This window comes from Jaculus jaculus, chromosome 13 (genome assembly GCF_020740685.1).
Source record: "Jaculus jaculus isolate mJacJac1 chromosome 13, mJacJac1.mat.Y.cur, whole genome shotgun sequence".
Classification (NCBI taxonomy): Eukaryota; Metazoa; Chordata; class Mammalia; order Rodentia; family Dipodidae; genus Jaculus; species Jaculus jaculus.
This window is the reverse complement of record NC_059114.1, coordinates 14,570,491-14,594,090: the sequence shown is the minus strand read 5'-3', so window position 1 is coordinate 14,594,090 and position 23,600 is coordinate 14,570,491. Positions and strand designations below refer to the sequence as shown.

General features: G+C 48.9%; 1 protein-coding gene across 2 annotated transcripts; it reads right to left on the bottom strand.

Annotated features, from left to right (window-relative positions):
• Positions 1-4,801: 4,801 nt before the first annotated feature.
• On the bottom strand, positions 4,802-23,327 carry LOC101606988 (trichoplein keratin filament binding). Of its 2 annotated transcripts, XM_004664111.2 has the most exons (13): positions 23,161-23,327; positions 20,921-21,114; positions 20,004-20,214; positions 18,276-18,332; positions 16,363-16,431; positions 15,415-15,588; positions 14,375-14,487; positions 14,146-14,212; positions 11,765-11,937; positions 10,102-10,183; positions 7,398-7,583; positions 6,726-6,869; positions 4,802-5,846 (listed from the first exon to the last, which is right to left on the bottom strand). In XM_004664111.2, the coding sequence occupies exons 2-13, from the start codon at positions 21,112-21,114 to the stop codon at positions 5,814-5,816; spliced, it is 1,503 nt and encodes a 500-aa protein (XP_004664168.1). In that variant the 5' UTR covers positions 23,161-23,327; the 3' UTR covers positions 4,802-5,813. The 2 variants fall into 2 exon arrangements, with proteins under 2 accessions (XP_004664168.1, XP_044989055.1); XM_045133120.1 differs by lacking the exons at positions 20,921-21,114; positions 23,161-23,327 and adding an exon at positions 20,772-20,849 and having other exon boundaries at positions 20,004-20,249.
• Positions 23,328-23,600: the final 273 nt, after the last annotated feature.

Sequence of the window (23,600 nt, the reverse complement as noted above, 5' to 3'; positions counted from 1 at the left end):
TGCCTTGCAGTGCTGTAAGTACAGCTTGATGGACTATTCTGGTCAGAGTTGAAAGACCTGAATGCAGTAAGAACTATGGACTGAGGTTTGGTTTATGAGAGTGTGGTGGTTTGATTCAGGTGTGCCCTATAAACTTAGGTGTTCTGAATGCTAGATTCCCAGCTGATGGAGATTTGGGAATTAATGCCTCCTGGAGGGAGTATATTGTTGGGGGCGGGCTTATGGGTGTTATAGCCAGTTTCCCTTGCCAGTGTTTGGCACACTCTCCTGTCGCTGTTGTTCACCTGATGTTGGCCAGGTGGTGATGTCCACCCTCTGCTCATGCCATCGTTTTCCCCTGCCATCATGGAGCTTCCCCTGGAGCCTGTAAGCCAAATAAATCTCTTTTTCCCAGAAGCTACTCTTGGTTGGGTGATTTCTACCAGCAATGCGAACGGGACTGCAACAGAGGGTGAGAAAGAGCTTTGCTTGGACTGGGCTAGCCATTTGTATGAAAAGCTTGCTGTTATGCCTGTGTCCTGAGAAGTTGTGCACGGTTGCTCTGTGTAGAAATGAACTGGTGTGAGCAGAGGAATATGGCCCAGAAAGAAAAATCTTTGGATGAACTGCTGCCCATTCAGCTGCAATTGAGAGAGTACAACCTTTGAGATTGGGCCAGCTGACCTGTGTTGGGGCAACAAAAGAATGTAGACTCAGCCGGGTGTGGTGGCGCACATCTTTAATCCCAGCACTTGGGACGCAGAGGTAGGTGGAGCGCCGTGAGTTCGAGGCCATCCTGAGACTACATAGTGAGTTTCAGGTCAGCCTGGACTAGTGTGAGACTTCCTTGAAAAAGAAAAAAAAAAAAAAAGTAGACTTTTCTGAAGGGGCCCGAGTGTTCAAGGAATGTACTGTTCTTCAAAGTCTGCTTTATTCCCCCGCCTGGATTAACAAATTGGCACCCTACCTGGTATTATGGAGTATAAGAAATGCTGGAAAGAGGGTCACTGAGTTTGCAACACAGTCTTGTGTTTTGGAAATGGCCATGGGCAGTGTGAAGCAAGTTTGCTGGATGCCTGCATGGAGACCCCATGGGGCCATGAGGATGAACTGTGGATTGCAGTGGAGATGCCAGGACCATGAGATAGTTGCTAAGAAAAGCTGCCAGCCCCATTGAAGTTTTGCAGGACTGTGAGTAGCCTAGCTGGAGGGGCGGAATTGGAATGCCAGAGACTTGTTTGTTGCTGGTTAGGATTATCGGACTTGGAGATTTGTCATTGACTAGTTGTTGGACTTGAAGCTACAGTTTGATGTTTGCCCTGGTTGTTTTAAATCTTGTATTGGTTGAATGTTTGTTTGCTATGCCCAATGCCATCTTTTGCAGTGTGAATATTTATTCTGTGCCATTTATGACTTTTTTGAGGTTATTTTTTTGGTATTACGGTTAAGTTAAAAGATCTTGGACCATGGGGATGTATAAGGATCATTGTAATTGATTTTAAAAAAAACTATGGGGGAATTTTAAAGTTGCATGAATGTTTTACATTTTATATCATGTATGGTTCAGTTTATGGGAGCCAGGGGCAGAATGTGGTGGCTTGATTCAGGTGTCCCCATAAACTTAGATGTTCTGAATGTTGGTCTCCCCAGCTGATGGCAATTGGGAATTAGTCTCCTAGAGGCAGTGTATTGTTGGGGATGGGCTTATGGGTGTTATAGCCATGTTTCCCCATGCCAGTGTTTGGCACACTTTCCTGTTGCTATTGTCTACCTTATATTGGGCAGGGGGTGATGTCCACCATCGGCTCATGTCGTTTTCCCCTGCCATCATAGAGCTTCCCCTCGAGCCTGTAAGCCAAAATAAACCTTTTTCCCCAGAAGCTGCTCTTGGTTGGTTGATTTTTACCAGCAGTGTGAACCTGACTGCAACACTGGGTAAGGGCCACTCCACTGATCTCTCTGTAGAGGATGTTCTCCAGCTCAGTGGTAGGCACGATTCAAGCACCTTGAGAGTCCACAAGCATGTTGACAGGGAGTAGCCAGGGATGGCCGCAAAAGCAGATGGGTTCCCTCAGGGCCCAGCGCATCCTGAGTGGAGGGAGGCCCCCATCCTGGCTCAGGAATCTGCTGGCTCCTGATTAAAATGGTGAAAACCCTGCTGGAGCCTGAGGCCATCAAGAGAAGTGCCCTTGTGGCAGGAGTGACGGGTCCCTTTGCCCTGAGTGTTGTGGCTCCCCACAACATGCATTTTCAGAACCCCACTTTGACAGGTGAAGACCTGGGCCAGAGGGGTCACCTGGCTGCTGTGTGATAGTCACAGAGCCAGAACCCAGCCCAGGGAGGGCTCCAGGCTGCTCTGCAACACTAACGCCCCAGCTCACACTCCTTCCCTCTCACCATTATGAAGCAGTGCTGTGTGCCCGTCACCAGGCGAGGGGACCGGACGCAGCCTTCTGCCCCAGGCTTCTTGAGCCCTCCGTCACCCAGGCAGCTTAACAAGCTTTGGTGCAGCTCCAGCTCCCAACTTGGCTTCATTCATGTTTGAACGTGTTACCTACCTTCTGAGCTGGGCATTTTGCACTCGGCATAATCCTGGGAGTGCTCAGAGGCAGGGCCTGGCCCTGAAGGGGGAATTTCCGTGCCCACACGAGAGCAGTCCTTGTCAGAGAATGGAGCTGGGGCTTCCGTTCAGACCTCCAGCTGTGCTGACTAGCATTTGCCTTTCATTTTTCCTTTTTGTTTTTTTGAGGCAAGGTCTCACTCTAGCCCAGGCTGACTTAGAATTCCCTGTACAGACCAGGCTGGCCTTACACTCTCAGCAATCTTACCTCAGCTTCCCAAGTGCTGACCTTACAGGAGTGAGCCATTACTCCTGGCTCATTATGGTGTGTAAAGTAGGAGTGAAAACCTGCCTCAAATGCAAACGGTCTAGAGATAGCTCAGTGATTAAAGGCACTTGCTTGCAAAGCCTACTGATCCATGTTCGATTTCCCAGCACTCATGTAAAGCCAGCGGCACCTGTGACAACGGGAGGTGGAGCCAGCAGAATATGGAGCTCGCAGGCCAGTTTGCAGCCCGACAGCGCATGTGCAGTGGCTGGAGACCCTGTCTGGGTGGGGGGAAGAACAGACACCTCAGGGGTGTTCTGTGGTAGATGGCCTCACCTGGAACTCCCTCTGCAGTCTCAGGCTGGCCGCGAACTCAGCGATCCTCCTACCTCAGCCTCCCGAGTGCTGGGATTTTAAGAAGTCAGATAGATGTGGTGGTGCATGCCTTTAATCCCAGCACCAGGAGGCCGAGGCAGGAGGATCGCTGTGAGTTTGCGGCCACCCTGAGACTAAAGAGTGAATTCCAGGTCAGTCTGGGCTATAGGAAGACCCTACCTTGAAAAACAAACAAACAAAAAAAAGTAATGAAACAAGCTCTTGAGCTAGAGAGATTGCTTAGTGGTTAAGGCACTTGTCTGCAAAGCCTAAGGTTCAATTTCCCAGCACCCATGTAAAACCAGATGCACAGGGTGGCACATGCATCTTGAGTTCAGATACAGTAGCTGGAGAAACGGTCAAAGTGCTCATTCTGCCTCTTTCTCTCTCTCTAGTATAAATTAGTTAAATTAAAAACATACGGCCAAAAAGAAAATAAAAAAATTTAAAAAAAAAATATGGCCAGACATGGTGGCATACAACTTTAATCCCAGCACTCAGGAGACAGAGTTAGGAAGATCGCCATGAGCTCAAGGCCATCCAGAGACTACATAGTGAATTCCATGTCAGCCTGAGTAAAACCCTGTCTTGGAAAAAATAGAAATATGGCTGTACTGACTAGATCTGCTGCAGCACTGGTCTCCTGAGCCCCCTGGGGTCAAGGGGCTCTGTGCCTGCATGGACATCTGCTTGTCTGGACTCAGTGTCTGACTCCTGCCGGTGTTCTTTTGTCAGCCTTGAAACGTCCCCAGGCCCAGCAGTACCTTCCCGAGGGAAAATGTGTGCTGAGTGAGCAGCAGGAAGAAAGAAAAGGTCTTGCTGACATAGTGCCATTCTTTTATACTCACAGTGATGCCACATGACCTCAACTGCAGGGTGACCCATGGAGGAAGCTCCTGAGGAAATCCTGGAAGTCACTCACTCAAGTAGAATGGGGACTTGGAAGAACCAACCAACGTCAGCCATGTGCCCATAATGATCATCTATCAGTCAATGACAGGCCACGGACAGAGATGCACCACATCACCTTGGGGAAAAAGCCACACTACTGTGTTTGCACAAGGATGGAATCTCACACTTCTCAAGAGGCATCACAGTTTTCAGTGCGTGACCATATGTACTCACAGTCACATATACACACAGTAACAGGCATATGAGATAAATTTCTAAATTTAGAAAATGAGCATAGCAGGCCACCTCGGAGAAGAAGCATTAATATGTATTAGGGCAGAGAACCAGCATGAACCACTTTAAATACTGATTTCAATGGTAACAACAAACAAATTAACCATTTGCCCAATAAACACTTGAGTGCCTCTTTGCCAGGCATCCAAAGAACTGAGTGTATGGCTGCTAACGATGTCCCGTGATCTCCTTGGAAGTAAGAGGGGAGAGAGCACCACTTTCACAAGCAAAATGAATCTAATCTACAAAATGTGACCTGTGACACAAGCTACCCAGACCTGTGAATATGGATCAGAAACATCAACACCTGCCCCGGCCACCCTCGCACAGCGGTAAGGGTACAATCGGGAGTGCGCACAGTGAAAGCAGTGCTCAGAGGATCACATCTGAAGAATTCCAAGACAGAAAAAGAAAAAAACAGACTGAGACTCGGGTTTTAATAAACTCTGGTCTTTAATAACCACAGAAGATGCCCTGTAGCCAGAAGCTGCTGGGATACAAGATCTTGAACACAAAGTAACGAAAACTGAACCCACAGAGGAAGAGCCTGGGAAACTACACGTGGGAAGGGCGCAGCTGTGGGGCTCACCTGGGGCTCCGAGTGTGACGCAGGATCTTCAGTTCACCAGCAGGGCAGAGGACCTTCTCAAAACTCAAAGGTAACTAATGCCACACCTCTGCCTTAAAAAGGTTAGTCAACCAAGTGACCTTTTAAGATCTTTTGGGGGGTAATATGCATGTTGGGATCACCTTTTTATCTTGGAAATTCCATTTTTTTCCCTTTGGTGGTAGTGGGGCTCAACCAAGGACCTTCCACATGCTACGTAAGTGCTCTAACACTGAGCTACCTCCCAGACTCTATGGAACAAGAACACTTTTTCTTACCATCTTTCCAGAAAGTATCAGAGACCACCCATAGATGCCTCAGGGGTCTAATGTAGTCATGGTTCCTGTCTTCCAGAATATAAAAGATGTGATCTTTTTTGACTAATAACCCTTGAAATAAACTTACAAAGAGCTACAAGTTTGTTTTCAACAGAATAATTTAAATGGCAACTTTAAAAACGAAAACACTTACCTCTACTCACTAGCTGCCTTCCCTGAGACTGAGAACTACAGGTGACAAGAAACCACACACACTGTCATATCCTGACTAAAACTTGTAGCTGTCAGTCCTGACCGAGGATCTTATATTATGTATAAATAAATACACGAGACTTCTTGACAGCCGGAAACATGAGTCTGTAAGGGACCCAGCTCAATAAGGAAGGCCTCTCACCAGGCGCTGCACACCTTGATGTCGATTTGCTTGATCATGGACCTCAACAGGCATGCTGTCCCAACGGCACCTGAACCCTGGCCAGAAGCACGCACTGTACACCCATCTAGGGCTGCGTATCAAAGAACAGCAGCCTTCTTTCTCTATGTTCACATGTGCTGGCAAGGTCAGTCCCATGCAATTTTGGGGTGTCCATAAGGCTGAGAAAAGAAAGCAAACATAAGACTGATCAGAGCTTTGATCTCAGGGTCAGTGGGAGTTAGTCTCCCTTGAATTTTGAGTACAGTGTGACAGTTTTCATTTATAGCTGAGAAATCCTGGACACTGAGCCAAAAATGAGGTACTTTATAACTTGCCCTAAGAAATATTTTCCCATGGGCTCCAAGAAACCCTGACCCAGAGACAGATGCTGACCCACGTTCACGTGTTTGGGAAGCGCTGTTCCCTGCACACTGAGCCCTGTGGCTGGCAGAGTGTTGAAGTTCTGCAGCAAACATGGCCCTGCTCCAGGTCTGTTCCACCCGGGTCCCTAGTTATCTGACTAAAGCAGCCCTTTCTCTGCAACACATCCTGGAAATGCACCTCTGAATGCCAGGGGCCAGGTGACCCTGGCTCAAGACAGGAAGAGTCCTGTGGTCAGTTCCAGGGAGCTTCTTTAGTCAGCAGAACCCTCAGAGCATGTGTGATGTCTCTGCTCCTATGCTCCTGGGGTACCTGGTCAGGGGGTTTGCTCAAGGACGAGGATGAGAGGCAACAAACAGAGCTGCTGGTCACCTGGCCGCACTGCCACTTCACACCAGCTATGGCCACACTTCTAGATTGTACTCTGTCCCCAAATAGGGTAGACAGGTACACAGCTCAGCAGACACGACCACAGTCTTTTTGCTGCATCAGAGGAAATGAAAGCAAAACCACCTCTGGGGACCGTCTGAGGCCCAAAGACTGACACAGTCTGCTAATCTAGGCTGCCCACCAGTCAGGAAAGATAAATACAAGGGAAGGCACAGAAGAACCCAGTACTGGTAGAGAGCCAAGCCACATCCCAGGCTACGGTGGCTGGTCACCTCGCAGGCTCCTACCTTCGGCCGGTAGCCCTGCTCGGTCATGGTCTTCACTTCCTGCTGCAGCAGCGCATCAGAGAGCTCTTCTGCCTGCCTGGCCTCCTCCTCTTCCTCCTCTGCCTGCTGGTCTGCTTCCCACTCCTGGAGCTGACGCTCTGCAACCTGGACACCAAGAACAGTCACCAGAGATAAGGCCACAGGGCAGAGTCCCCACCCCCTGCGAGGAGGGGCAAGCCGGTGGTCCCAGCGGGCTATAGGACCAGAGCTAAGGAACAGTGATAGCAAGTGCCAGCAATGGGAACTGAACTTGAGGACTTGGGAAGGCTTTGTGGAAGGTGCCATAAATTCTGACAAAGTTCTGGATGCAACTATGTGCTTGGGGAACATCCTGTGTTATGTGCAGGTACTGGACTGAAAACATAAACTTCCTGCTCAAAGGGGCTGGTGGCAGAAAGACAGTAATCTGAGCCTTGTGTGCACAGATAAGGGAGTCTGAGCGAATTACGAGCCACGATCAACAATCAGGCTGCCTATGGAACTAAAATGGACTCTTGGATGTGAGTGAGCAATGGACCTCAGTCCAAAACCTCTGCATGCTGACCTACAGTGTGCTGAGAATGTTGAAGCAGAGCCGTTGCCTCTGGGGTCCCGTCCTGCAGAGGCTGCCCTTCCCCCTGGGCTCAGCCCCACCTGAGCTTCCAGCTCCTGCTTCCTGGCCGACTTCAGCTCTTCACTCTCCTCTCTCGCCTGCCGAGCTGACTCTCGCACCTCCTCAAGACTCTGAATAAGTTTCTCCCTGTGTTTCAGAGACTCTTCTTGCAACCGCCGGTTCTGCTCGATCTTTTCTTGTATCTGCTGTTGCCTCCCTGTCAGAACCTGGCCTCAGCAGAGAGAGAGGGTTTGTCAGCTAATATGCCCGCTGTAAGCCTCACAAGGGCTGCAGCTGCCATACCAAGCCTGGTCTCTAGCCTCAGCCTTAGTGCACAGACAGCAAGACAGGCAGGCTTGGGCTGCTGACCTAGTGTGGGCCTCAGATAATTCCCACCCACCCAACCACACAGAATGTAGCATGTCTTGGGGGGACCGCTAGCACTGGCAGAGTCCTCTCAGTAGGCATGGAGGAGCTTACCCTCAGTGGCAAGTCACGCAGGTAACAGATGCAGCCTGGGCTAGCCTCAGCAGAAACCTGCTATGTCTGGGCCTGGCCCCAGAGCAGTGTGTGTGGCGGTCTGAGTGTAAATGTCCCCTAGAGACTCATGTTTAAATACTTAATCCCAACTAAGCTTAGTTGGTTAAAGCACTTGTCTAGTAAAATACTTCATTCTCAGCTGGTGGCACTGTTGGGAGATTTGTGGGGCCTTTAAGAGGTAGAGCCATGATGAAGGTGTGTCACTACAGCAGACTTTGGGGTGTCACAGCTCAGCCCTTGTAGCACTGAGCTCAATGCCTCTACTGCTGCTTTGGAGACATGATGCCCAGCTGTCTGCTCCTGCCATGCTTTCTGCCCATAACCAACTTCCCTTTCAAACTAAGCTGGAAATAAGCTGCTTCTGGTTGGGTGTTTTGTCCTAGCAACAAGTATGTGTCTGCTAGGCAGTTTGATGTCTCACCACCGGTCCAGACCACTACCAAGGCTCAGGAAACAGGAAGCCACCAGGCAAACAGAAAAGCTGTGTTCTCTGGAGGAGACATCTAAAGTGGCCACAACCAGTGGACAACTTAAATGAGCAAAGTCAAAAGCCACTAGGGTCAGCAAGGGATTCAAAATGCAGAATTTCGGGCTAGTGAGATGGCTCAGTGTTTAAAAGGTACTTGCATGAAAGCCTGACAGCCTGGGTTCAATCCCCCAGTATCCACGTAAAGCCAGATGCACAAAGTGGTGCACACATCTGATATTCTTCTGCAGAAGCAAGAGGCCCTGGCACACCCAATTCTCCTCCTCTTTCTGCTTGCAAATAAATTAATACTTTTTTAAAATGCAGAATTTGGGCTAGAGAGAAGGTTCAGTGATTAAAGCTCTTGCCTGCAAAGCCTAACAACCTGGATTAGATTCCCAAGTATCCATGTAAAGCCACATATACAAAGTGACACATGAACTGGAGTTTTGTTTACAGCAGCCAGAGGCCCTAGTGTGGTGTGCCTATTCTGTCTCTCTTCTACCTCTCTGCTTGCAATAAATAAAAATAGTGTAAAAATGTAGAGTCCAGTAGGGTGTGGTGGCGCACACCTTTAATCCCACCCAGCACTTGGGAGGCAGAGGTAGGAGGATCGCCATGAGTTCGAGGCCACCCTGGGACTACATAGTGAATTCCAGGTCAGCCTGAGCTAGAGTGAGACCCTACCTTGAAAAACAAGAACAAAAACACAACAAAACAAAATAATTAAATGCAGAATTCCTCATTCAAAATAGCTTTCAATGCAGGGACAATGGGGATGTCCCCAGTAGGCTCCGTTGGTAGTCTGAACACCCTACTGACTCAGGTGTTAAAATTACACTTGGGTCTCCAGCCGCCTGTAAGTGTCACTGGGGGCGGCTCCTGGAGTCCAGCCCTAAGGTGTCACTGGGGGGGGGGGAGGGGAGCCGATTCTGGTGGAAAAGTGCGCAGGTTTTTGCACTTGCTGCTCTGGTGTCTGCTGGCTGGCGACGGTCTCCACTTGAATCTGTGACTGGCAAGCAGCTTCTTCCCCCACTGCTGGAGCGTCCCTGGACGTGTAAGTTGACATAAACCCATTCCTCCCCTAAACCTTGCCTGGCTTGGATGTTCATCCCAGCGTCATGGAGCTGTCTACAACAGCTTCCCAATGCCACTCACGCACTGCTGATCACCAGCCCCAAAGATCACATCCTGTGCAGGGAGAAGCCTTGCATAGCAGGGGCTCCTTGCAGTACTTCTCACAGGCCCAAATGAGAACCCAACAGAATATGGAGAATCAAGACTATGGGGCTGTACCCTTTCTTGCCTCCCTCATGATGGGATCTCTCTATACTTCCTCCTCTTAATCTAGTAAAGTCTATAACTTAAAAAAAAAAAAAAAAAAAAGGCTATGGAGTGGCCATGTGATACTGTACTCACATGGTATTTACAAATGTGCATTAGTGTCAAAATGCTTGAAATAAACAGCACAGTATGAAAAAACACAGAGGGCAGAAGCCAGGCATGGAGAGAGGAATATTAGGAAGCAAATTAACAGTGGCCAAGTACGGTGGGCTCTGAAGGTGTTTTCACTTGTACTTCCTGTACATCAGCAAGGCTATCTAATATACTAATTGTACAATGATTTTTCAATGTCACTTAAATCATCAGAGCAGACTGCTCCCAGAACATGTGGCAGAATCAGCATGGGACCACCTGATCACATCCCCATGTGACCAATTGTCGTTCAAGTTAATTACCTCGCTCATCAGTCTGTCCCGTGCGCTCTGCTCTCGGGCCCACTCTGCCTCTCTCTTTTCCCACATCTCCTTGGCCTCTTCCCTAGACAAATACAAAGGGACAACAGAGCTTCCACGTCACCACCAACGGCAGAAGTGAACCAGAGAACACAGGGCTGGCAAGCTTCAGGTAAGCTCACCCACACAGCTTTCCAAGTGACAATTAAGGACAACATTGTTGTATGAAGTACTTTAAATAACCTTTTTACCCCTTATTACTTAAAATTTAAAAAAAAAAAAAGGCATTGCAGCCATTTAGCACTGAGCCAAATGAAGCCATCAGGTCGCAGAGGGGAAGAGGAGAGCCTGTGCCTGACCCTGTAGCAGCCCCAGCCCGCCATGTGCCACACACCTACTACTTGGCTGCAGGTCAGAGTCTGGAACAGGGCTGTGAAGCACGTAACAGGTCTGACATACAGGAAGCGCTCAATACATGTTTTATTTCAGTCTATGAAGTGAACTTTAGGCCCCCAAACTTGGCAGTGTCACAGACTGGCTACTTGAGCAGCTGAGGCAGGAGGATCATTTGAGTCTAGGAGTTGAAGACCAGGCAAGGAAACACAGTGGAACCCTGTATCCCATACATCACAAAAAATTTAGGCCAAGCCGGGCATGGTGGTACATGCCTTTAATCCCAGCACTTGGGAGGCAGAGGTAGGAGGATTGCCATGAGTTCGAAGCCACCCTGAGACTCCATAGTGAATTCCAGGTCAGCCTGGTCTAGACTGAGACCCTACCTCGAAAAACCAAAAAAAAATTAGGCCTCAGACTCATTTTTATAGACCCAAGAAGTACTGAACATCTCCATAATGGGTAATGAATTAATTAGACTCCAGATTTCAGATGACTAGGACCTTACCCAACCAAGTATGTCCAACCTGTGGCCTGTGGGCCACATGCGGCCAAGAACAGCTATGTATGCACCACAACACAAAATCGTGAACTTACTTAAAACATTAAGAGAATATTTTGTGATACTTTTTGTAGATTGTGCGATTCTTAAGCATGAAGTTTGTAGATGACAACGTAGTGTCACAATTTCAAAATGTTGGGCATGCCTGCATGAGTCTTCTAACTGTAATTTTTCCATCCTAAGTAACTTAAGGTACATACCCCCCCCAAGCCAGGTCTACTAGCAAAGATGTGTTCCCTGGAAGTAACAGATGATAAAGAATAAGGACAGGCCAGGTGTGGTGACACACTCCTTTAATCCCAGCACTTGGGAGGCAGAGGCAGGAGGATCGCTGTGAGTTCAAGGCTATCTGAGACTACATAGTGAATTCCAGGTCAGGTCAGCTGGGAATAAAGTCAGTTGTCAGGCACTACCTCAAAACCCCCCCCCCCAAAAAAAAGAGGGCTGGAGAGATGGCTTAGAAGTTAAGGTGCTTGTCTAAGAAGCCTCAGGACTCAGATTCAATTCCCCAGGGCCCACATAAGCCAGATACACAAGGTGGCGCATGAGTCAGCTCTGGCATACCTATTCTATCTGCCTCTCCCCCCCTAATAAATAAGTAAATAAATAACTACCAAAGATGGCCTTCCTGGTGACCTAAGGGGCATTTCATGGTACCAGATAGAAGCCAGGAACCCCCTTTCCAGGCAGCTGGCAGCTGCCACCTCTTACCTCAAAAGTGCCTGCAGCTCTGTCTCCCGCTCTTTCTCCAGCTGCAGCTGCTCCTCAATGACCTTCTTCATCCAGGCCGCATCCGCCAGAGCCTGCTCCCGCCTGGCAAGGTGCTCACGCTGGGCCTCATCCTCCTTCTCAAGCAGTGCCTGCAGAATCCGCCTGTCTGCTTCCTAAAGGAAGCAGGTGACTCCAGAGTAGGCTGGCTGGAGTGCTGGTGCAGCCAGATGAGCTCTGCTCTCAGGAGCCCGTCCTGCCAACCCCTTACCCATGGTCAGACATGCAGCCCTTCACATTCTCAAGACAGAAGGGAAGATGCCGGACTGTTTGTGAATAAATACGCAGGGATGTTCAGACACTGCACAGGCCCAGAAGCCTTGCTCTGACTAAGGGAAAGATCCCTCCTGCCACCTGTGCCGCCACAGGCACATGCCCTTGGATGTTTGATATCACATTTTAGAACACGGTGTGGAAGCAGTGTACTTGTAAGAATTGAGACTACAGGGACACAGTGCATAAAGACATGTGCACAAGCTGCTCTCTGTAGCTCTAATTTAAGTGGGAAAACCAGAAACAATCCAAAAGCCCACCAGCAAGGAATGACCTACTATCAACATCTACACAACCACATGCGAGTAGAGTGAGGGTCAGCTGCATGCTGGGACCCAGTGGTCTTCCCTGACCAGAGTAGGCAGGAACAGGCACTGACATCAGGAAACCCTGAGTGTGCCCACTCTATCCCAAGCGCATTACAGTACTTCACAGTTTACCAAGCAACTACTAAAAAAAACTCAACCAAAGCCGGGCGTGGTGGCGCATGTCTTTAATCCCAGCACTTGGGAGGCAGAGGTAGGAGGATCGCCATGAGTTCAAGGCCACCCTGAGACTACATAGGGAATTCCAGTCAGCCTGGGCTAGAATGAAACCCTACCTCGGGGGGGGGGGGGGAACCTCAACCAAAGTGTACTGATCTTTTTCAAACAGAATACATATATATTAAATATACTAAGGACCAAGCATGGTAGCGCACACCTTTAATCCCAGCACTTGGGAGGACTGCTGTGAGTTCGAGGCCAGCCCTGGACTACATAGTGAGTTCCAGGTCAGGACTGGAGACACTACCTCAAAATAAATAATATATAAATAAATAAGTAAACAAGGGCTGAAGAAATGCCTTGGTGGTTAAGGTGCTTGCCTGTGAAGCCTAAGGACCCAGGTTCAATTCTCTAGTCCCCCTGTAAGCCAGATGCACAAGATGGCACACGCATCTGGAGTTCGTTTGCAGTGACAAGAGGCCCTAGAACCCATTCTCTCTCTCTTTATCTGCCTCTTCTTCTCTTTCCTGCCCTGTCTCTCAATAAAAAAACAGCTGGAGAGATGGCTCAGTGGTTAAAGTGCTTGCCTTCAAATAAATAAATAAAAGATTTCAAAGCCGGGCGTGGTGGCACACACCATTAATCCCAGCACTCAGGAGGCAGAGGTAGGAGGATTGCCGTGAGTTCGAGGCCACCCTGAGATTACATAAAGCCTGGGCTAGAGCGAGATGCTGCCACAAATAAAAGATTTCAAAAACATATGCTAAGGAATGCAACTTGAATTACACCTGGAAATGACCAGAGAGAGGAGAGCATCCTCTCCATGTAAGTGGAAGAATACCAACACAGGCCAGGTGCAGAAACGCGAGCAGCTCAAGAACCTCACGTTGTGCTGTTCTCTTTCCTCAACGCAAGCTGTACTGACACAGAACCTCATGCTTTGACATATGTACCCAAACTGCGAAATGACTACTGATTAAGCCAATTAACCAGCACATCACCTCAGTCACATTCTTCTATAGTAAGAACTGAGGTGTGACTCCAAAGACTTAAACTCACCTCTTTTTCCCTTCATTTTTCCAAGGCAGGGTCTCACTCTAGCCCAGGCTGACCTGGAACTCACTCTGTAGCCCAGGTTGGTTTCAAATTCATGGGGATCCACCTACCTCTGCCTCCTGGTGCTGGGATTAAAGGTATGTACCACCACGCCCAGCTCAAGCTCTACTTTCTTAGCAAGATTATCATTATTATTATTATGATTATTGAAGTTCTGGGGGTGGGACCCAGGACCCTGTGCACATTAAGCACATACTCTACCATGGAGTAGCAGTCGCAGCCCTCACATTCCAAGTACCAGTTCATAATGACTGTTCACTGTAATCCCCTTAAGTGCACTCGACTTCTAGACGTCATCACCTTGTAACTGGAAATGTGTACCCGTGGCCCAGCAGCTCCCCATCTCCCAGCCCCTCACTTTGTACTTTTAATTCTTATGAGAACACATTCATATATAAGCGGTGCAAAGTATTTTTTCAAAAATATAGTGAAAAGTGGGTTCAAACTCACCAGTTCCTCCTGGATCTGCTGAGTACGCCTGCTGAGTTGTGCATTGTACTGATGTCTCAAAAAGCGCCTAGAGATGGGGAAACCACAGTCTGCTGCAGTCCCTCCGATGAATTACGCACAGGAGAGATGACTGCTGGCTCCAGGCTATGAGCCCTTCAGCTCCTGGGAGACCCAGTTTGAGTTTAGAAAAGGCCCACCCGCCTGGGGAATAGAGGCTTCCCACACGTACCCCAGCTCTGCCTTGCGGCGCAAGGCCGCCATCTGCCTCCTCTCTTCCTCCAGCCTCTCCAGCTCCCAGCGCTGCTTCAGCAGATTTTCCTGCTCTTTCTTCAGCTTCGTTGCCTGTGGTTACAGCAGTAAGCCTCAGCTACAGTTCTGGCTGGCACCATGTAAACATGGCCTGGCCCCTGCTGCTCATGTCCCCATCCACCTTGCCCAGCCCAGGAGACTTCCTATGTGGTCCACCTTTACTGCAACTCAGTATATCTGTCCCTCCAGCTGACACAGGACCACCATGAGACCAGGGGTGAAGGCCTTGCTCAGGCCCCACCTTAGCACCCAGAATCAGTGGTGGGCCCTACGTTTCTAATCACTAAAACACCATGCCAATCAAAGAGAACTGGACATAGGTGAAGAAGACGTGGGATCTATCCATGTGAATGAGATCTAGCCCCGTCAGGAAACTGACCGCAGTGTTCTAAGCCTCCTGAACGAATCCCCGCTCCTCACCCCGCCTTTATGTCCTGAAACCTGGAAACTGCTACCAGTGGAGAGCTATGTGCTGGACCATCCCACTAAGCCATGCCTGCTCAGGGCACTGGAAAATCCAGTCTAAGAAGACCCACAGATCTCTAAACACATCTCAGTGGACAGGTCTATATTCTCTGGACCCCTAATGTTCTAGAATCTGGGCACACAGTGTAGGAGCATGCCAGAACCATGCAGGAGCAAGCATGTGAGATGACAGACAGCTCTTGTTACAGTTTCTTAACTTTTAAAATAGTCTTTACTTATTTGCAAGCAGAGAGATTGAGAGAGAACACCAGAGCCTGCTGCCACGGGAAACAAACTCCAGACACATTGGCCACTTGGCATCTGGCTTTACATGCATACTGGGGAATTAACCCAGGCAGTCAGACTTTGCAAGCAGGTGCCTACAAGCACTGAGCCATGTCTCCAGCCCTGAGCTCTTGTTACAGTTCTTAGAACCCTGACCCCCACTATGACCTTGCCACTCCCAAGCCCCAGGGACCAGTGGGGTGCACTCACCTCCATCTCCTTCAGCTTTAGCTCCTCCATCTGCTGACGCAACGCCTCAGCCTGCAGTTTATCCTCAAGCTGCCTCCTCTCCTCCTCTGCTTTCAGCCGCTCCATGGCTTCTCTGCGGGCTGCCTCGTATTCATTTTCATACCGCTTGTTCTCCTGCTCAGCGGTGGCTTCTTGCTACAAGAGGTCAAGTGAACCTGGGAGGTCAATACTGCCACATGCACCTAGCAGACACCCAGCTCCCTGCTACCATTTGGCCTCAAGCCCACTTCTCAGCAGTGTGACCCTGGGAAAGCGTGCATGAAGGAGGTGCCCAGTAAGGTCACATTTCCTTCCCCTTCAATGAGTCAAAAAAACAGTTGGCGGGCTGGAGAGATGGCTTAGCGGTTAAGCACTTGCCTGTGAAGCCTAAGGACCCTGGTTCGAGGCTCAGTTCCCCAGGTCCCACATTAGCCAGATGCACAAGGGGGCGCACACGTCTGGAGTTCGTTTGCAGAGGCTGGAAGCCCTGGCGCGCCCATTCCCTCTCTCTCCCTCTATCTGTCTTTCTCTCTGTGTCTATCGCTCTCAAATAAATAAATAAATAAAATTAAAAAAAAACACAAACAAACACACTTGGCAAAATGAACCTGGAGGAAAGTGATGGGTGCATGATGTGGGCTCTTATCCCCAGAGGTGCTCCTCAAGCCAGACTTGAGAGTTGATTCAAATTCATCAAAAGACTCCAGTGACCAAAAATAAAAAATACCAACCCTAGTCACCTGGCCTCATTTTGCCCCAGGAAGGACCACCTGGGATTCTACTCCACATAAGAGCAAACATGCAGACTGCACCTGTGGCCAGTACTGGCCAGGAGGCCACTCCTCAGTGGAGTCAACAGCACAGAAGACAGAAAATAAATTTGGAGATAGGGGACCCACCCCACCACCAGTGTGGCATCCCAAACCACACCTGTTGTTTTTCTTCTTTCTGTGTGGCCCAAGAGTTCATCACATGCTTCTTGTGAAGATCCAGCTCAATCTAGGAAGGAGAGAGAATATTAACTTCCCTGTGGGCTTGTGTGACATTGACTCAGCTGCTTTCTATGCTACCTGCTAGGACCTGACTCAGTGTCTTTGTGACCTGTGAGTACAAGGTTACCCCAACAAAAACAGCTGAATTCACAGCGATCAGAAAATCAAAGCAAAGCTTACAATTCAGAACAAAGTGCCAAAAACTGCCCAGTGGCCCTCAGGTGAGCAGGAAACACTTGTCAGTGAGTAACATAAAAGTACAATTTCAAGGGTACCTCTGGTTTGTCTAGAGTGTCAAGGCCAGAGCTGTAGGAGAGAGCTGGGTAAGAGGTACTCAACCCTGAGCTTGACTCCCCAAAACTTCCTCTGTAAAGCATTAGCTTTCGCTGAGCATGGTAGTACATGCCTGTAATCCTAGCAGTTGCAAGACAGATGCAGGAGGATCAGTTCAAGGTCATCTTCAAGTACACAGTAAGTTCAAGACCAGCCTGGACTACATGAGATCTTGTCTCAAAGAAAAAAAAAAAAGGGTAGTAGTTTTAAACACATGTCCTTTTTATGTCAAGCAGCTGTAGCAAATCTGAGATTACTAAAAGGTATGAAATAAATAAATTTTAAAGTAAAAACAGGGTTATTATAAAAAGAGATGTAGGCTCAGAGAATGTTCTGAATCAGAAAATGAGTCACACCCAGGAAATGGGGCACATGCCTGTAACAGTACCAGGGAGGCAGAGGCAACAGGATTACCATAAATTTGAGGCCAGCCTGATCTTCACAGTGAACTCTAGGCCAGCCAGATCTTACATAGTGAGGGAAAAAAGAAAATCACAGGCTTCTGTCCAAAAGCTATGGTTTGGAAACAGTTTATAAAGCTTAACCCTTCCCACATGTAAATATTGCAACTAATACGCTTTTGAGTAAATGACTTTGAAGGACCCACATAGGCTAAGAGACAGCAGGGAACAGAAGTCTTCCCACAGGTCAGGACCAACCATAGCACAACACCCAAAGGCACCCAGATGATCCATTACTGAGCACCAGCAATTTCTAAATATAACTGTAATATATAAAGTAACTATACCAAACTCATATAATCACTGTTGAAATAAATGAATGCTATCAGTAATGGGATTAACTCCAGCCAATCTCTGCTCAATATGCCTTCAAGCCAAGACACCATCTTCTCTCTGTGTCACCAGGTCCTGCAGATTTGGCCTCCTATCTCTTGCCAACCTATTTTAGGTCTACACCATCCCCTAGGTGGGCTGGCATAGCAGCCCCTCAACTGGTATCTCCACTCCCGGCCCAGCCACCTCAACAATGCTGCCAGCCAGGAGTCCTCTAGAATGCAGGAGGGACCCCCTGGGCCTTGCAAAGTGGATCAGTGCCTCTAGGGGCAGCCACACAGTGCTGTTTAAGGTCTGGATCCATCGGTCTCACCAGCCTTGCCTCTTAAAGCTTCCTCACCAAGAGATAGATGTCCCAGTCTCATCTGGCCACTTAAAAGTTCTCTGGACTCTGTTCTCATGCCACCAGCCTGATGCATGAAATCACTTGAGGAGCTTTAAGTAAGAACCCAATGTCCTTCCAAACTCCTACCTCAGGACTCCTCTAAGACCCTTCCAATCCCATCTGCAAGGCCAGTGAGTCCCCCCGGACAGTGAGCTTCTAGAGAAGGCTGTGCTGCATGAGGCTGGTTATGCAGCAGTGCTCAGTGAACCCCGTCCTGTCACCTGCAGGTCTTCAGGAGCCTCCCTCCTCTGTATCCACCCAGACTAGATCAAGGGCTTTTAAAAGCCTACAAGCATGGTGTCACCTCAGGCAAATCAATGGAAAGGTCTTGATTTTCACCTCTCGAAGCTTTGGGTTATTCTTTTTCCAGTGCTCATACAAAAGCTGTTCAGCAATCTATCAAGAAAACACAAAAAGGATGCTGGAAAGATGGTTCAGTGGTTAAGGCGCTTACCTGGTAAGCCTAAGAACCCAGGTTTAATTCCCCAGTACCCACATAAACCAGATGTACAAGGGGTGCATGTGTCTGAAGTTAGTTTGCAGTGGCTAGAGGTCCTGGAATGCCCATTCTCTCTCTCAAATAAATAAAACATATTTTTTAAAAAGGCCATGTGTCACCTTCCGAGAGGCTCAGGGTCCACTGCAGAAGAGGTGGCGGAAAGAATGTAAGAGCTGAAGGAAGGGTAGGACTCCTTACTACGTGCTCCCCCCAGACACAAAATGACCTGGATATCCATGACCTCACAGTGCCTGACACTACCTACACAAGACCATCATAATAGGAAGAAAAGATCATGACATCAAAATAAAAGAGAGACTGATTGAGAGAGGGAGGGGATATGATGGAGAATAGAGTTTCAAAGGGGAAAGCGGGGGAAGGGAGGGTATTACCATGGGATGTTGTTTATAATCATGGAAGTTTATAAAATTTTTGAAAAGAAAAAAAAGGCTGTGTGTGGTAGTACCATGTGATGGTACCAGCCTTTAATCCCAGCACTCAGGAGGCAGAGGTAGGAGGATTACCATACGTTCAAAGCCACCCTGAGACTACATAGTGAATTCCAGGTCAGCATGGGCTAGAGCAAGACCATACCTCAAAAAACAGAAAAAGAAAGAAAAAACAAAAAGGGCCGGGGAGATGGCTCAGTGGTGAAAGGTGCTTGCTTGCAAAGCCTGTAAGCCTGAGTGCAATTCCCCAGTACCCATGTAAAGCCAGATGCACAAAGTGGCACATGCATCTTTTTGTTTGTGATTAGCAAGAGGCTCTGGTGCACCCATTCTGTCTCTCAAACTCACATTTAAAAAAAAAAAAAAAAAGGGCTGGAGAGTTTAGTGATTAAGGCTCCTGCCAAACCAAAGGACCCAGGTTCAATTCCCCAGTACCCACATAACCCAGATACACAAGGGGGCACATGACAAGGGGCACATGTGTCATTTGAGTTCGTTTGCAGTGACTAGAGGCTCTGGTGCACCCATTCTGTCTCTGTCCCCCCTCCCCCGCTTGCAATAAACAAATAAAAAGTAAAAATAAAGCACACAGAGAGCCTGATGATGCTGTTCAAAGCCGCTCACACTTCAGACGGCACACAATGGAAGATGGGTCCAGGCGAGAGCGCCTGCACCCTCACCATCACCACAGCCGCCTGCCGGGCACACAGCTCTGGTAGCTGCACATGCGAGCACGACGGCGTGGACAAGTGGCTCTCGCAGTTAAGGACTAAGCGGGCTAAAAGCTCATGCTAAGATCGGGTCTTTTCCAGGGGCTTCCAGACATGTAGCCAACTGAAGCCCACTACTTCACATGATAAAATAGACCAGTGCCAGATCTTTGTGGGCCACACAACTGGAATAAGGAAGGAGGAATCATTTGCAATTATTTAAATTGCCAAAGTAAAGCGCTGCCTCAATCAAATGCCCTCTGCACAAGGACCTAGAGTGACCATTTTCCCCATAGGCTCTACAGTTACCCAGAGTCTTATCAAACCTGAGCACCCTACAGATGTGACTGTCAGTTTAGGCTGGGGACACCCCCACTCCACGACCTCCTCAGGGTTAAATGACATATACCAGTTTCCTCTGCTCTTCTCGGGCTGATTTCAGACTCCTGTGCTGCTCTCGGATTCTTCTTTCCCGCAGGTTCATGCTCAGCCTCAGCTCCTCCAGCTCTCTGGTCAGCAGGTCCTGCTCCTCCAGCACAAGCTGCCGGAGCTTCTCACGCCGGGCCTCCAGACTCTTCCTTTTCTCCTCCTTCATTTTCTCACGCTGATACGCATGCATGCTGGGTGAGAAGGAGCCCACCACATACCAGTCACACTAAGGACACAGGTGGCATGTCAGCTCCACTGTGTGGGCCAGAGAAACTGAGGCAGACCTAACAGTAACAACACAGGAAGGTGTCCCCAGACAAAGTGAAGACAGCATGCCACAGAACAGAATGCAAACTGGAAATTCCAATGGTCTTACATTTGTGTGTGATAATGGTTAATTTTCTGAGCAATGAGTGTGCGCCAAGAATCATATATGTGAGTGGTTTTACATTACTCATCCTGGGCCTTGCCTTTCTGATGAAGAAACCGAGGTCCATTCATGCAGAGTGGCATTGCCAGGGTTCCATCTAGGCCTATCTGACTCCAACGCCTATCCTCCATGGTTTTAGGTGCATGTATATAAAATGGTAGGTTTTTCAGGTTTGTACATAAACACATGTAGGGAAGAAGCATACGGAAGGAATCCATGCCAGGCTGTTGACTATGGTTCTCTGGAGATTGGGGGGGGGGGGTGTTACAAAGAAGATGCCAGGTCCCACCATAGACACTATCTCAATGTAAATGTTACCTCAGTGGTTATCCATTTTTCCCAATTTCCAGTTGGAAAAACATCACCATGTAGGAAGTTCATGCTGCTAAGGTATGTTGTTCAGGCCACATCCTGAGCAGCAGGTAACCTCCACCTTCACCCAACAGCAGCACTGCACCAGCACTTGCCTCCTCTGGTAGGATGTCTTAGAGCTCCACTCTGCTTGTTTGGAGCTGCAGATGTCAGACATCCTGAAATAGCGGCTGTTCTGTTCCCACTGCTGCCGAAGCTGGGCCTCCTGCTCACGCTGGCGCTGGCGTGCTGCCTGCTGATCCAGGGGCCTCCGGCGGCACCAGTAAGAGGGCAGCGTGGGGAGTGCCATCTGGGGGAGTAGCAATGATAAGAAAATAAGGGCTGGAGAGATGGCTTAGCGGATAAGCGCTTGCCTGTGAAGCCAAAGGACCCCGGTTTGAGGCTCGATTCTTCAGGACCCACATTAGCCAGATGCACAAGGGGGCGCACGTGTCTGGAGTTTGTTTGCAGTGGCTTGAGGCCCTGGCGCACCCATTCTCTCTCTCTCTCTGCCTCTTTCTCTGTCACTCTCAAATAAATAAAATAAATAAATAAAACTAGTGGCATGTGGACCATGTTGCCAAGTAAAGAAAAAAAAAAGAGAAGCCAAATGCAAACCCAGGAATACTCACAAGTTTGACCTTACCTCATACCTTGACTGCACCCTAATGGCGTTTTAGGTCCCACATTTGGGCCCTAAATTCCAGATCGATTAAATCATAAAAACTTAAGATACCACATCAGCATTTTAAGATGATTTGCCCCCACCTCATCAATTTAAATAAACCTGGATCAGGGACACTACAGATACACAAGAATTATCAGCCAGGTGTGGTGGCACATGCCTTTAATCCCAGCACTCAAGAGGCCAGGTAGAAAGATCACTGTGAGTTCAAGGCCAGCCTGAGACTACATAGTGAATTCCAGGTCAGCTTGGCTAGAGCAACACCCTATCATGAAAAAAAAAAACAAAAAACCAAAAACAATCAAAAAAACTGTCTTACCAATGCTGGGCTAGGCACATTGGGAATATCAATGCTCTACATAAAAACTACAGAGTCAAAAAGGCTGGAGAGATGGCTCAGCAGTTAAGATACTTGCCTGCAATGCCTAATGAGCCAAGTTCGATTCCCCAGTACCCACATAATGCCAGAGGCATAAAGTGGCACATGCACCTGCAGTTTATTTGTAGTACCTAGAGGTCCTGGCTCACCCATTCATATTCTCCATCTCCCCTCACAAATAAATAAATAAATGCTTAATTTTTTAAAATGAGAAAGGGCTGGAGAGATGGCTTAGCAGTTAAGTGCTTGCCTATGAAGCCTAAAGACCCGGGATCAAGGCTCGAGTCCCCAGTACCCACACAAGCCAGATGCACAACGTGGTACATGCATCTGGATTTTTTGCAGTGGCTGGAAGCCATGATGCACCCGTTCTCTCTCCCTCTCTCTCTCTCTCTCTCTCTCTCTCTCTCTGCCTCTTTCTCTCTGTCTGTAGCTAATAAATAAAAATAAGCAAAAAATAAAAGAATCCCAACGGCATATAAACATCAAAAAAAAAAAAAAAAAGAAGAAAAGAAAAAACAAGGAGGGGAAAAAAAAAAAAGACACTGAGATCCAAGGAGAAACAGCAAGACGCACAGACTCACTGCTGGAGCCGGAAAAAAAAGTCAGAAGTAGTCTCGCTCGCCCAAAAGATGTCCTTGTGCATTTGCAGGACACTGGACATTTTGAAACGACCGGTGATGCGCGCCTAACACTAGGCTTGCGCCAAGAATCTCAAACTCTGAGACTTCCAGATCCCGGGGCCAAATGCAGCCCGTGTGGGTAAGTAAGTAATCTTATCTTGAGGTTGTAGCAGGATTAACGTAGGTTTCTCCCCCTTCCTGGACAGCCGCCAGAGGATAAATCTTCTGCACCTGGATCCCGCACTGGGCTGCTTCTCTGAACATCATGCATCCCTTTCTCGGGCTCCACATCCGTAGTTTTAAAAGTATTTATTTATTTGCCAGACAAAAGATGAACGAGGCAGAGAGAGAGAATGGGTGCACGGCAGGGCCTCCAGCCGCTGCAAACGAATTCCAGACGCATGCACCACCTTGTGCATCTGGCTTACGTGGGTCCTGGGGAATCGAACCCGGGTGCTTTGGCTGCGCAGGCAAACGCCTTAACCGCCGAGCCACCTCTCCGGGCCTCCACGTCCGTATTTGACAGAAGCGGTTACGGAGCGGGCGGACACTGCGGACGGGTCGCCGGGCGCGCTGGGCTCGCGGCCTCCCGCCTCCGCCCGCAGCGTCCAGGCTCTAACGTGGCTCTCCCCCCCACCCCACCGCGGCTGAGCCCAAACTCTCACTCACGTTTCTCTACGCCCGAAGTTTCCCAAGAGTCACCCGGCCGAAGCTCCTGGCATGCCCCGGCCCACACTCGGGAGTTCCCGTAGCGCTCCTAGCAGCCCGCGCTTCAGCAACGCGGGCCGTTTCCTCTGTTCGTTACCCTGACCGCAAAAGCCGGACCTTCCGACGGAGCGCCGCGAGGGCCAAGCCACCTCCAGCGCGATACCAGACGCTTGGCTGGGGGCGGGGGGGGGGGGCGGGGAGCAGGGAAAAGGAGAGTATGAGGTTTTGTTTTCTCTGGCGCCCCCTGGTGGCAGGCGGGAAGTGCGTCGCAAACGTAGCTAGTGCTTGAAGTAGGGAAGAATAGAGGAAGGAAAAGAATCCCTCACTATGCAAAAGTCCTGAGTTACTTAGCCGGGTGGAAGTGAAAGAGTGGAGGGTAAAATGGAGGAGTCGATAAGCCT

What these genes read in the sequence shown, in the direction of transcription:
- LOC101606988 (XM_004664111.2), bottom strand. Translation starts at nt 21,114, where the DNA reads ATGGCACTCCCCACGCTGCCCTCTTACTGGTGCCGCCGGAGGCCCCTG. An exon ending in ATAACCCAAAGCTTCGAGAG is followed by an intron (nt 16,432 to 18,275) that starts GTGAAAATCAAG and finishes TCTCCTTCCTAG; the next exon opens with ATTGAGCTGGATCTTCACAA. An exon ending in GAGCTGCAGGCACTTTTGAG is followed by an intron (nt 10,184 to 11,764) that starts GTAAGAGGTGGC and finishes GTATTTGTCTAG; the next exon opens with GGAAGAGGCCAAGGAGATGT.